This window comes from Bubalus kerabau, chromosome 7 (assembly GCF_029407905.1).
Source record: "Bubalus kerabau isolate K-KA32 ecotype Philippines breed swamp buffalo chromosome 7, PCC_UOA_SB_1v2, whole genome shotgun sequence".
In the NCBI taxonomy this organism is placed as follows: Eukaryota; Metazoa; Chordata; class Mammalia; order Artiodactyla; family Bovidae; genus Bubalus; species Bubalus kerabau.
In genome coordinates, this window is record NC_073630.1 from 98,875,790 (window position 1) to 98,890,092 (window position 14,303).

General features: G+C 38.5%; 1 protein-coding gene across 1 annotated transcript in view; it reads right to left on the reverse strand.

Moving 5' to 3' along the window:
* ANTXR2 (ANTXR cell adhesion molecule 2) overlaps window positions 1-14,303 on the reverse strand; it is a 169,509-nt gene that overhangs the window by 86,180 nt on the left and 69,026 nt on the right. The window contains exon 12 of the mRNA XM_055588895.1: window positions 9,290-9,385. Within this exon, the coding sequence (XP_055444870.1) occupies window positions 9,290-9,385 (96 nt within the window). The remainder of the gene's footprint in view (window positions 1-9,289; window positions 9,386-14,303) is intronic.

A 14,303-nucleotide genomic window follows, 5' to 3' on the forward strand; every position in this document is an offset into this window, starting at 1 on the left:
GCTCTGAATTCAGTAACTTGTCTAAGGATATACAGAGAAAACATTAGAATTAGTATTTAAACCCAGAACGCTGGTCCACCTACCTCCAAACTCTGGGTTCAACTTTCTCTGGCACATGACATTCTCTTAAAATAAGGTTTGGATTGCCAAGGGAAAGGGTACAGGAGAAAAGGTTTAAGATGTGTTGAGAAGTACATTACTTGGTGGGATGGATGGATGGTTAGATAGATGAATAGGTAGATAAGATAGAGATAGACAAACAGATACAAATCAATATTTATGGTAACTGTATGAGACAGATGCTATCATTCTCATTTTATAGGGATATAACATATTCATTCATATGCCCAACATAATTGCCCTAGAAATGTTGGAACAGGAAATAAATGTTGTGTGTATTTGATGTTTGTAAATGCTCCGTCTGGCCATTGTACCACACAGGCTCATAAGTAACAAAGGAGAGTGAAAATAATCTGAAGTCATTCAGTCCAAAAGCCAAAAATGGCAAAAGTCTGTGTCCACTGATGTCCCTACATTTCAGTAAAATTAGTGCAGGAGAAAAGGAAACCTGATTGTTGTCCAAATACATTAAAAATAACAGTCATGAGAATCCCATTCTTGTATTAAATAGTGCAAGAACACTCATCTCAGAAAAGGATGTATTCGTATGCACCATATTTTATGAGAATTTGCAGATTTTAAAAGGCATAATATTGCCTAGTTGCCAGGATTTTTTCTACTTAGCATCCTTCAACTCGATATTGAAGATTCTGGAAAACACTTTCACCACTTTATGAACCATATGCAGAGTTTGATTCTTCTCCAATTTTTTTTTCATTTGTTATTATCATCATCAGAGAGGATTATATCTCATCTACTTAGCTGCTAGAATGAAGATTTCAGTTTGGAGGAGAGCCGATTTTAAAAAAAAGAAAAAGTTAGCTGCTTCAGGCAACAGTCCTTTTGATCTGCTCATTAACACTTTTCAAATGTTCGAGTGATGTGGGCATTCTTTGCGCTAGAAAATGTCAGCACTGGAGCCTGCAGCCAGCTTGATGCAATCATATGTTCCGATATTCAGAAAAGAGTGAAAAGAACTGTCAACAGTGAACTGCCTTGGATTAAAAAAAAAAAAGATACTGTGTAATGAGTGTAGATCAAGTAGTATTTCAGAAGTGACTCTTGCCAGGGACAGAAACAAATGCCCAATATTTCAGCAATGTCATCTAAGTACCTAAGGGTCCACAGACTTCAAGAACTCATTCTTAGCGTGTACAAAAACTTGTTTAAAATACATGTGGGATTTCCTTTCACTCTTCCCTTTCTTTCTGGATAAGATCATAGAACAAGTGCAATGCCTTTCCTCTCATGAATACAAAGTTCTCTGACATTAATGTTTGGGAAGTCCTTTTCCAAATCCCACAAAGTGAGTCGGGTTATCTGCCTCCCTTTCCTTTCCTCCCTGACAGACTCACCAATGTTCAAAGAGACTGCTTTGAATAAACAAATAATAGTGGGAAGTCTGGACAATAAATATAATTTTAAATGCCTAATGCGGACTGGGAAGAACAATGTAAGAGTGTGCTTTGAAGGGTTGGGGAACACGCATGCTCAGTCGTGCCTGCAACCCCATGGACTGTAGCCAGCCAGACTCCTCTTTCCATGGAATTCTCCAGGCAAGAATACTGGAGTGGGTTGCCATTTCCTCCTCCAGGGCATCTTCCCGACCCAGGGATCGAACCTGCGTCTTCTCTATCAGCAAGCATATTCTTTACTACTGGGCCACCTGGGAAGCCCCATGAGTGTATTCTCCTGGAGTTAAGTAAAGGTACTACCGTCAAGATAAATAAACTAAGGCTGGGAAGAGTGTGATAACCTGTTTTGTAATGATGCTCTGTTGGAAAACATCACCATAGAACCAATAAGTACTAACATCACATTCTATTTCAAACGGGCAACCAAACATAAATCATCTTAATTAATGGTGCAAGGAAGGCATATTAAAATTTAAATTCCTTCTGTTTTATTGTGCATTCTTTAAAAAAAAAAATCAGGCTGCTCTCAAAGTAACTCAATAAAGGCACCAAGAGCCCTCCTCAACAATAAAAAACAAGTGCAATGTGGAAGCATTATTACTATTTAGAAAGAACAGCACAGCTGTTGCTGGCTAAGAAAATGATTCTATATAGCTCTAGTCAGATATATCCTCGTCATGAAAGCCCAGCTTACTTGTTAGTAAATTGGGCTTTAAAAAGATAAGTTTTTAAAATGGTTTTTTAAAAAGATTTATGAGATCTTTATGCAATGTCTTAAATGGACTGAGGAAAAATGAGCTTGCAGTTTTCCCTTGTGGATGCAGAACTTTGGCCAAGGACACTAGAGCAAAGTGAACATTTATCATTTCCAGCATATTCAGATATTTATTTGCAGCTGGATAACACACTCTAATTGACAACACTCCAGAAAGTCTTTGTCTGCCACCTCATTAGCCTTACATCTGTAATTTTGCAGAATGCCCAGTTCTTCCAAATGATGCAACTGAAGGACGGTCAGTTCTGCTATCCTGGTACTGAAACAAACCTGCCGTAAACACCACACATCTTATGAGTTAAACAGTGATGCAAAGAGCCGTATCTTCTCATATTTCCCTCATGATTCAATACATGATTGTGTTTAACTTCTCCCCTTTTTTAATCTAAGGAAAAAGGAAGGATGCTGCTGACATCTTTGTTATAGAAAAGCAGTTGTAAAGGATGATGTGAAGTTATTCAATGAGTAGGAAACAGAATCATAAACAGGTTGTGAGAAATTACTTTACACAAAAATGAGAACCTCCCCCTTGATGGAATAGTTTGCAAACTCAACATACTCTATAGTTCACTAATGATAGTGCCTAAAAGTTCCAGCTTTGCATGAGGGTTCCACTATTATTACTACAAGATAAAGTTCTCCAAAGTTCATTGATTTAGATCCTATTTGCCATGGAAAACCTAGGAACACAGAGGACACAAATCTGCAACATTTTAATCTGTCTTTAATGATATCACCTGTCTCTTTTATCCTTGAATATACTCATTAAATGAATCGAAAGATTAACATTTCAAAATAATCTCCTATTAAAAGTATCATTGGTAGCCAGACATTCTATTTGGGGAGTTTTTTTCTAACCTTTTTTATTCTATGTTCCTCTTTGGCAATCTGATTATAGGGGACCAATGAACCCCTTCCTAGACTAAACAAGTGAAATTAAAATACACAGGATTAAAAGAACTCCAATTGTATTGAAATGTAACTGTCAAATCTACTTTTAAAAACAAGAAACCAGATCTGTGAAACAGAAATACTATGTGCTTCTTTATTAATTCATCAAATAATGAAATATAATAGTAGGTCTAGGAACTATCATGATTTCTTAAAGTTTAATTGACTTACAATAGTTTTGCATGTATAGCATAGTGGGTCAATATTTTTATATCATAGAAAGTTATAACAATACAACTATTTTGTCTGTTCCATACATTATATCCTCATGACTAATTTATCTTATAACTTGTATTCTGGATGCCTTAATCCCCTTCACTCATCCCTCACCCCTTCCCCTCTGGCAACCACTTGTGTGTTCTCTGTATCCATGTCTTCTGTTTGGTTATATTTGTTCCTTTGTTTTGTTTTCTAGGTTGCACAAATAAGTGGAAACATATAGTATTTGTCTTTCTCTCTCATAATTTTGAAATAGTGGATATCGGAATATGAATGGGACTATACTGGTTTCTACCATCAAATAACAAGCACCCTGAGAAAGCTGACCACGGATCTTTGCTGTCAATGGGTTCTAATATCATATATGTCTTGGATACTTCTTAAAATAGGAAACCTCTTTCTTCGACAAATCCCTGTCACTCTGAAACAGTGAGTAAATTCTACTCCGTATATAAAGCATTACACGTATTTACTTGACAGTTGACCCAAAACAAAACAGAATGGTAACTCTAATTTTAAAGAACGCACATGGGTTTTAACTGCCACAGAATCACTGCAAACATTTTAAGAATATTTCCTTATCTCCCATCTTACAACTTCCTGCACTCCATAGGCAGGTTTTGTAATGAGTTGATCCAAAAACATATTCCATAAGAATTCCCCAAAATCAATAGCCCTGAGCAGTGATCCCCAGCTCTGGAGAATATCAGAATCATGTAGGGAATCTGTTAGATCTTTAATGCTGCAATAACAAATTACCACACACTTAGTGGCTTAACACAACAGAAATTCATATTCCTACAGTTCCAGATGCCAGGAGTCCAAACTGAGTCTTATAACTAAAGTCTGGTGTCATCAGAGCCAGTTCCTTCTGCAGACTCCAGGGGTTTATCACTCCTTGCCTCTTCCAGCTCCTGGTGACCAGCATTCCCTGCCTAGAAGCTGCATCACTTTGGTCTCTGCCTCCATGGTCACACTGCCTTCTTCCCATCTATGGTCTTATCTCCTCTGTCACCCTCTTATATGGGCACAGTGATGGTATTTAGAGCCAGCTAGGTCATTCTGGATGATCTCCCTATTTGAAGATCCTGAATTTAATCATATCTGTAAAGTCTCTTTTGCCATAGAAGACAACGATCACAGACACCTTACCATAGGGGCTATCCTAAACCACACTGATCCTTGGAGATGTTTCACCCAACTACCCTTTCCCCTCAGAGAGAGACACCACAGATGGAAATCTGAGAGCAGCTACTCTGAAAGCCTTCCAGTTACTAGGAGCAGAAAAAAAAAAAAATCCAGTCTAAGACATAGGTAACACTGTCATCTCTGAGTCATTAATTAGATATCTGTGAAATTTTAATCTCTGAAAAATGAATGGTTACATTATTTCACAAGATATTTTTTAAAAATATGAAATGATTCAATGAAGAACCCTCTGTTCAGGGTTTTTTTTCCATTCCAGTATTTCTATCTCGATAAGAGCTTCTAAGCATATGATTCCCAAGGAGGTGATGGCTGACATAGTCTAAATGTGCCTGAAAACAGACATTTTAAGCTGTTTAATCATATTTCAGTTGAAAGACTAAATGTTTGTCCCAGTACTTAAAAGACACTCAAACAAAAGAAATTTACACAACACCAAGCTGAAATAAGGACTTCTCTGGTGACTCAGACAGTAAAGAATCAACCGGCAATGAGGGAAACCCAGGTTCGATCCCTAGGTTGGGAAGATCCTCTGGAGGAGGGAATTGCAACCCACTCTAGTATTCTTGCTTGGAGAATTCCATGGACAGAGGCTACAGTCCATGGGGTTGCAAAGAGTTAAACACAACTGAGTGACTAACACTAAGCTGAAATAAATGCATTTCATTTCCTATTAAAAAGAATTATTACCGGTAATAGCTGATAGTCAAAGTTCAAAATAATCCCTAATAACCGAACGCTGTTAACAATTAACTAATCATATTCTAATACCAGCATTGTGGAAATATGTTCTCTAAACATAATCAAATAAATAAATATCCTGCAATTGTACCATCATGGTACACCTTCTGTTATACTCAAGATCTTGTTTTTCATAAGGTATGGTTTCCTTTGACCCTTCCTTTTCACATCACCTTCTCATCTTTCTCTAATTGATTTAGCTTACTTGTTATATTCCAACTCTCTATACTTCATTAGAGATACTTTGCTCAGGCTATATCTTTTTTTTAAATACAAATGTTAAAGGTTACACTCCATTTACAGTTATTACAAAATAATGGCCATATTCCTTGAGTTGTGTAATACATCCTTGTAGCCTAACTTATACCCAATAGTTTGTACTCCCCACTCCCCCAATCCCTACTTTGCCCCTCCCCTGCCCACTGTCATGTCTAAGGCTCACTGTCTATTACTGGCTTGTATTTCAATAGCTGATGGGTCTTCATTGGATAAGACTTAATCCCCACCGGGACCAGATCTCAGCACCATGTACAGCAAGTAAAGCTTCTTTCAGGGGATCAGTGATCAAATCTTTCCAGTGTATGCTCCTCACCCCTGGGGTGAGTTCAAACGTCCTCAAAGACATAGGAGGTTCATGCCTAGATCCTAAACCATCTTTCACCACTCCTCTCCCTGGCATGCTAGACCTCAGCCTAGGACATCTCAAAGCCTGTCTGAATAACTTGTAATTCCACACACACTTCATAGGAAATGTCCCTCATCAACTGCCAAAGTCTTGTTCAATATTCAAAATCAGTTTAGAATCGGCAGCTCCACCCAGTTTCCCTGAAACAATCCCTCAATTCTGGCAAATCCCTCTTTCCTTTGTGTTCCTGACATGTGTTGCTCCTGGCGTACTCATGAACCTCCATTCTCACTTTCTCTACCATTCTGTGCTTCATGCTAAAATATGAGTTTCCATATCACATGGTAGTCATTTCTGAACCCCTAATTCCAAGCCCAGCACTGGCTCAGATTACTAAGGGCTGAATGCAGAATGTTGCCTCGACTTTCTCTCTGCTTTTAAATCTGTGTTTTTAGGGAACATTTGTTCTGATTCATTTACGTGCTCAGTCGCTCAGTAACGTCTGATTCTTTGTGGCCCTGTGAACTGTAGCCCACCAGACTCCTCTGTCTATAGGATTTTCCAGGCAAGAATACTGGAGTGGGTTGCCATTTCTTACATTTTCTTCCTGACCCAGGGATTGAAGCAGCATCTCTTATATCTCCTGCACTGGCATCAGATTATTTACTACTAGCACCACCTGGAAAGCCCAATTCATTTATTTTTAGATCTAAATGCAAGTTCATACTCAAGGCTATGTAGTCTATATTTCTAAATGTAAAATATGGATGATTCTATTAAATAAGTTTCAGAAATTAGTAAGCATTCATGATGTTTCTGTAAATAGGAAGCCCTCCTGACAGCCTAAAAACACACCTTAATGGTGTCCCTCTGCACCCTGCATAAAGAAATATAATTCCTGATTTCCAATCTGCAGAGTTTCAGGGATGGAATGGATCTATTCTCACTACCTGATGATCGAATCCCCTGTATACACCCCATGTGACGGTGAAGACTTCATTTGATTACATCAACTGTTGTGGTAAAGAAACTGCCTGCCAAGCAGGAGACTTGGGTTTGATCCCTGGGTTAGGAAAATCCTCTGGAGAAGGAGATGGCAACCCACTCCAGTGTTCTTGCCTGGGAAATTCCACCGACAGAGGAGCCTGGCAGGCTACAGTCCAGGGGGTTGCAAAAGAGTCAGACACAACTTAGCAAATAAGCAGGCATGCAGCAACCTCACAAAGAAGCCCAGTTCATTCTTCTCAAGTGTCCTTTTAAAAAACCACATACTTTGACACTTTTGAGCCCTCTGGTCAATAGTAGATGAAAATGCAAAGTAACAAAAGAATGAAAACCACCCCTGTGAATTTTAAATTAAAAAAGTAAGGAGTACAAATCACATTAAGGCACCTTTTTGCTTTTTAATTTGAGACTCAAGAAAGTTAGCTCGTCTAAAAATCACCAAATCTAAGATAATCAAGGTTACAACAGGAAACTGAGCAGAAATTGCTATGCAGGAAACTGATTAGTTCAGCAAAGAGACAGGATGCTTCATGTCTCTGCTGTTGTCTAAATTAATTCCATGCCTCCTCCGTGGCCAACTGCTCTGAGATAAAGGACTGCAAAGTTGCCTCATGAAAGTGGACTGAAGTACAATGAATAATAAATGCAGAAGTAATACAAGGCACTGCCTGAAGTTGCAAGGAGTGGAAATCAGTCAGCAAGGGTGAGAGGGGGAAAGAGTCAGTCTAGTAATATTACGTAAAACACCACTGTGATCCACAAAACATAAAATTCAACATAAGGTGCTGATAAGAAGAGGATATCAAAATAGGTGGTAGGCATGCTTTGAAGGAGCGCTTCTTCAGAATAACCTTTTCTATGAAGCCTGAACAATCCAAGTTATATTGCTTGAACTGTGCTGATGTTTGTTACTCAGAGTTCCACCTTGTGACAGGCAGAATAATGGCCCCATAAAGATGTCCACCTGCCAAAGCGGGAGATGCAAGAGATGTGGGTTCAATCCCTGGGACAGGATGGTCCACTGGTGAAGGATATGGCAACCCACTCCTGTATGTTTGCCTGGAGAACCCCATAGACAGAGGTGCCTGGAAGGCTACAGTCCATGGTGTCACAGAGAGTCACACACAACTGAGCACACACACACATGCAAGGATATCCACACTCTAATTCCTTGGAACTGAATAAGCTGTCTTCCAGGACCACAGAGACCTTGCAGATGTGATTAGCATGAAGGATCTTGAGATGGGAGATTAGGCATGCATGCATGCGTGCATCAAGGTGGGTCTAACCTAATCACATGGTTCCTTGATACTGGAGGTCCTTTCCCAGCTGGGTTTGGAGTCAGAAAGACAAGTGACTACAGAAGAATGGTGACAGAGATGCAACATGCCTGGCTCTGAAGCTGGAGGAAGGGGCTTACTAGGCAAGAATGGAAGGAGCCCCTGCAAGCTGCAAAAAGCAAGGGAGCAGATTCTCCTCTAGAGCATTAAGAGAGGAATGTATCACTGTCGATACTTTTCAGCTTAGTTTAGCCCAGCAAGACCCATGTTGGATCTGTGATTACATAACTGTTAGGGAATAAATTCGTGTTGCTTTAAGCCAGCAAATGTATGGCAATTTGCTACAGTAGCACCAGAGAGCTTGTGTATATCCATGTTCTTTCAGAGCTTTTACTCAAGCATGAAAAAGGACACAACCTCAAACCAACTGTCATAACTTCAAAGTGACTGTTTCACAGATACCTAACATTTGCATATGACTTATTTCTAAAATGATTTTCCCAAGAGGCAAACAGAAAAAGTCCTGAAATAGTGTATCTTTCAAAGAGATAATGAAACATTCAATAAGCAATGAAAACAAAACAAACCCCAAACCTGACAGATTATCAATCCCTCTCAATGAATCCAGTAGAAAATATCATTCAATTTACTTGAAATTCTTTTGTACTTGAGTGGGAAACCCTTTATCTCTATCATTATTCCTACCTTCTTCTCTTCTTCCCCTAAACCTGATTTTGAAGTACTTCCTAGATTAAGTTTTATAGTAAACATTTATTAGCAGGCATGAACTGAATTTCTTACAATGATTAAAATATATAACTATTAAAATTCAATTTTCTAATTGAAACTTTGCTGTTGTTGAGCAATGTGGCACTGATTCATATTTCAGCCTTAATTTACACCTTGATGTTTAAAAAAAAAAAAAGGAGGACTGCAAATCCTTCTTACTTACCACTTTGCAGCAAAGGGGCCAAAACCACCACATCAGTCCAATACCCAAGAGCAGCAGTAACACCAAAATAGCAATGAGGGCTGCAATCCCAGTAGACTGGAGGAAGCCGAAAACAAAAACAAGGCAGTTAGCAAAGTTGACAGTCAAATCCCAAATATGTACTTTTTAAGGAAACACCAGAAAAACTGATAGGAAGCATCATAATGTTAAACCAGATTGCTAATATATTCCTTTACATTCTTAAATTGTATAAATTATCTTACTACTTATATTATATACTACCTATATTATATTCCATTTTATTACATTTATATAATATACTAAATATAATCTATTTGTATTAAATTCCCTCATATTATACCTCATATATATTATGTTAAGACAGGCAAGGATAAGTATAAAACCCTCCCAAAGTGTCTGAAATTATACCTTAAAGAAAAATAGGAAAAAAAATCACAATTTGGAGTTGTGCGAATGATCCTGTGCTGTGTGTGCTAAGTCACTTCAGTTGTGTCCAACTCTTTGCGACCCACCAGGCTCCTCTGTCCATGGGATTCTCCAGGCAAGAATATTGGAGTGGGTTGCCTTTTCGTACTCCAGGGATCAAACCATGTACTTTCCCCTCTTGCCTTGGCAGGCAGGTTCTCTGCCACTAGCACCACCTGGGAAGCCCTATGAACAGTCCCTATGGTCCCTATCTTTCGTCTCTGGGAAAAGATTATTGTGGCTACAAGCATGATTACCTCTAGGCAGAATTTAAGCAGAATTTCCCCAGACCTTTTGATGATGGGCATTATTTCTTCATATACTTAAATGGTAGGACAAGATGAATACCAAGACTCACCAAATAGGTGACAAACCAAAAACTGTTCTTGTTGGCAAGTGGTGCACAGCTATCAATGAAAGGATGCAATTTTATGCATTCGTATATCAGAGGATCACCCATACCAGTTCAAGTGCTACCCACTCTCAACCACAAACCACACTGGTGTTCTTTCACTTCCTAATGACGAGCTCCTCCAGCCCTAACACCTCTGTCCTGGGCTCAGCCTCTACCTGCTTCATCTACCAACTACCTATTTATCCTACAGGGCGTAGCTAAAGCCACTTCCTCAGGAAGCCTTCCTCGTACCTTCTGGCTAGAAAATACCCCTTCTTACTGTACATGGCATAGTTCTCTGAACCTTAAACTTGAGCACTTAGCACAATTTATTTATTTGATTTGCTTATTTATTTATGATGAACTACAATTATTTAATTTGTCTTTTCTGTATTCACTAAGTTCTAGGAAGGCAGGGCCTATTCCCAATCTACTTATCCAGGTATATTCCAGGCCTGGAATGTAAAACTATTTACTAAGAGAATGAACTCCAAAGAAATGAGATGGCAAGAGCCACAAACACAAAGTGAAGGTCGCTCAGTGTTTCCGACTCTGCAACCTCATGGGACTCCATGGAATACAGTCCTTGGGATTGTCCAGGCCAGAATACTGGAATGGGTTGCCTTTCCCTTCTTCAGGGGATCTTCCCAACCCAGGAATCGAACCCAGGTCTCCCACATTGCAGGCAGATTCTTTACCAGCTGAGCCACAAGGGAAGCCCAAGAATACTGGAGTGGGTAGCCTATCCCTTCTCCAGATCTTCCCAACCCAGGAATCGAACCAGGGTCTCCTGCATTGTGGGCAAATTCTTTACCAACTGAGCTATGACACAAAGAAGAATACTTAATTTTTAGCAAAGAGATCAATTTTCCAAGAGAACAAGGTGTCTGTTTGAAATGCTTACTCTCTGAGATCCCCAGTAATCATGTTTTGCTTGTGTTTTTATTTTTTTTAAGAAAAGACTTCAAGGAAGGAAAAAAAAAATCAAAAAATAAATCAATACATTCTCTCTGGGTGGGAATTTGGGTCTTCAAAGGCAGGTTTTCAGAGATACACACCCTGTCATTCAAAACAAATAAGAAGTACGAGCCCAGAAATCAAGGCAAGAGTCACATTTATCCCAAGAGCTGACAGAGAGAGAGCCTGGAGCTGAAAGAACCTACCAATACTCATCTTAGAATGGCCTTGCCTTACAAGTGTTAGTCTGGTGGTCTAATTTTAAGCAAGCTGTTTAATTCTTAGGGGACTCTGTTTTCTAATCTACACAATAATAAAGTCAGTTGTTCCCAAAGCATGAAATTATTTGTGGCAAAGTGATAACCAGGATATCTCTCTTAGAAAAGCACTGTGCCCATTAACATATTTTTAAAGCTCTGAAGGGTTTTGTAGTAGGAAAAACTAGGATCCCCCAGTATCCATTTGAGGAAATGTTAGGATTGATCAAAAAGCTAAAAGACTTTTGGATGTTGAAGTAACAATTTTTCTTAGTAATTAGAACATTTTATGATGGAATTTGAATTGTAATGCATAATAACTTATGCACAAAGAGATAATGATCTTTATGTAGACATGCTTGACTACTCACTCTCTCAGTTGTGTCTGATTCTTTGCAACCCCATAGAGTGTAGTCTTCCAGGCTCCTCTGTCCATGGAAGTTTCCAGGCAAAAGAATACTGGAATGGGTTGCCATTTCCTACTCCAGGGGATATTCCCGACCTAGGGATTAAACTTATGTCTCCTGCATTGCTAGGTGGGTTCTTTACTACTGAGCCACCAGAGAAGCTTCTTTATGTAGATAGTTATTTGTAAATAACTGAAGAAGAGAAGGTAGTTTTCAAAAGTATTAGTTTAAAGAGCATTAGCAAAATATTCTTTGTACAGCTTATCAGAAAAATCTTGAAATGTGAGTCATAGTTTCCCTGTATCATCTGTTAGTATATCATAGTGTAAAAAAAAAAAAAAGAGAGAGAGAGATTACCATGCAGTGACTTGGAAACTATCTCCAAACAATCAGTTTTCAAAAACATTGATTATTAACTGCGTTTCAATTTTAATAAATCCACTAAAAATAACTTTTAAAATAATTCTCAGGGCAACATAGACCATAAAACATGCACTGACTTCAGAAATTTTAGAAGATTAACAATCAAGTATATACATGAATAATGAAAGCCATCCTTTACTTTCTAATTTTGCATCTGGATATAAGAGGGAATAACCATACAAGCTATTTATATAACTGATGTTGCTGCTGCTGCTGCTAAGTCGCTTCAGTTGTGTCCGACTCTGTGCGACCCCATAGACAGCAGCCCACCAGGCTGCCCTGTCCCTGGGATTCTCCAGGCAAGAACACTGGAGTTGGTTGCCATTTCCTTTTCCAACGAATGAAAGTGAAGGTTGCAAATTAACCAAAACAGACAGCACCAAAATATTACCTAGAATCTTTGCCCTGTCCTGTAATCTATTTTCAGAAGACAACAAAAATAAGTACAGAAACTTCACACACACATACAATCTTCATAAAGCTCTATTATTTACTATTAGCCCACTCTTAAGGCACTTGAAGATTACCATAAAACATTAATTTTAAGAAATGAAAAGACATGCAGTCATCTGGCAGCTTCTTTATGTACAGTTTGATATAATTAAAGTGTAAACTCAAAATGTATTTATTGATGTAGCCTAAACATCTAAGTCAGTGTCTTGCAGACAGAAATTTGTGTGTGTATATGTGTGTGTATTAGTGAGAGAGAGAAGATAAATACATTATAGAAAATGTTCAGGTAATTATCTAAGTTCTCTGTCCTCAAAACCAAAGGAAGTAATTCATAGCACACATCAGGATTCTTATGAAAGCACTCAAAGGGCATCTTTCTACATGGAATTCCAAACATTCATGAACAAATCATGCAATGATTACGCTAAGCTCTGAAATCAAACAAGAATACAACAGGAAAAGAATGTCAACGGAATACATAAAAACTATGATATCCTATGGGAGAAACGTTGTCAAATGTGTTAAATTCATGATCCCACCTTTAAGCTCTTACATAAGACACCCCTGATCTGTGACTGTTCATGTATGGAGTGAACACAACGTTCCCCCCAGACCTTTCCCACAAGAGGATCGAGCCACAGTGTCCATGGAAATGGCTCACCATTTGGCTCTGCTCACAAATTCCAAAAGGGTACTATGAACATTTGTTTTCCCCTTTTCTTAGAATTCAAATCCTATGTTCAGAAATAAAGACACGAAACTAGAGGGTGTGAATATGCTACAAGTTTAGTGGTTAGTGTTTTTTTTTTCTTCTTTCTACAAATGTGTCACGAGCAGGAAATTCAGAAAATCATACTGACAGAATATAAAGTAGATGGGCTAGCCATGACAGGCAGTCAAAATTCTTGCATTTTCTTTCAAAAATGTCCCTGTGAGGAATACTCACAAAACACTGTACACATCCAGATGTAAATATCATTTTGTATAATAATATTATCATCTCAACTGATTCTGAAGATTAGTATACAAGAAAACTATGAAAATACACACTTTCCACAGACCTACAGACTTACTCTTGATCATATTTAAGTTAAGCATGGTGGAGAACAGGTCACAGTAAACAAAGAATTGAATGCAACTGGAACTTGCCATAAACACTTCCCTGGATGCCCCAGTCCCAGACATTAGCTCACTTAACTGGATACAAATCCAGGCTTCCACAGTTCCTTTGTTTTGATTTGCCAGAGCCATTATCAGAACATGAAAGACCTCAGCAATGAAAGGGAAATAATTTCATAATTCAGATAACTTTATAAACAAATTAAGAAAAAAAGCCAAACACATAGACTTCAGTTCTATGAGCAGACACTGTGCTGCGAAGTGCAAACTTCAAAGTCAGATGAAACCAGATCTGATTACACAGAGATCTGTATCATAGGGAGAAACTAAAAGCCTCTCACTTCTGTTTAGGTGTGATACTCTTTAAACAGTAGAGAGCTAAAAAGCTGCCAAAGCTATGTTGTGCAAGTCTTCATGAAGCCCACAGGTTAGTTACAGGGACAACTCTTGAACACACAATCAAAAATGTGAGGAGGATGGAAAGATGGTACAATAGAAACGGGGCAAAGAAGGAACTA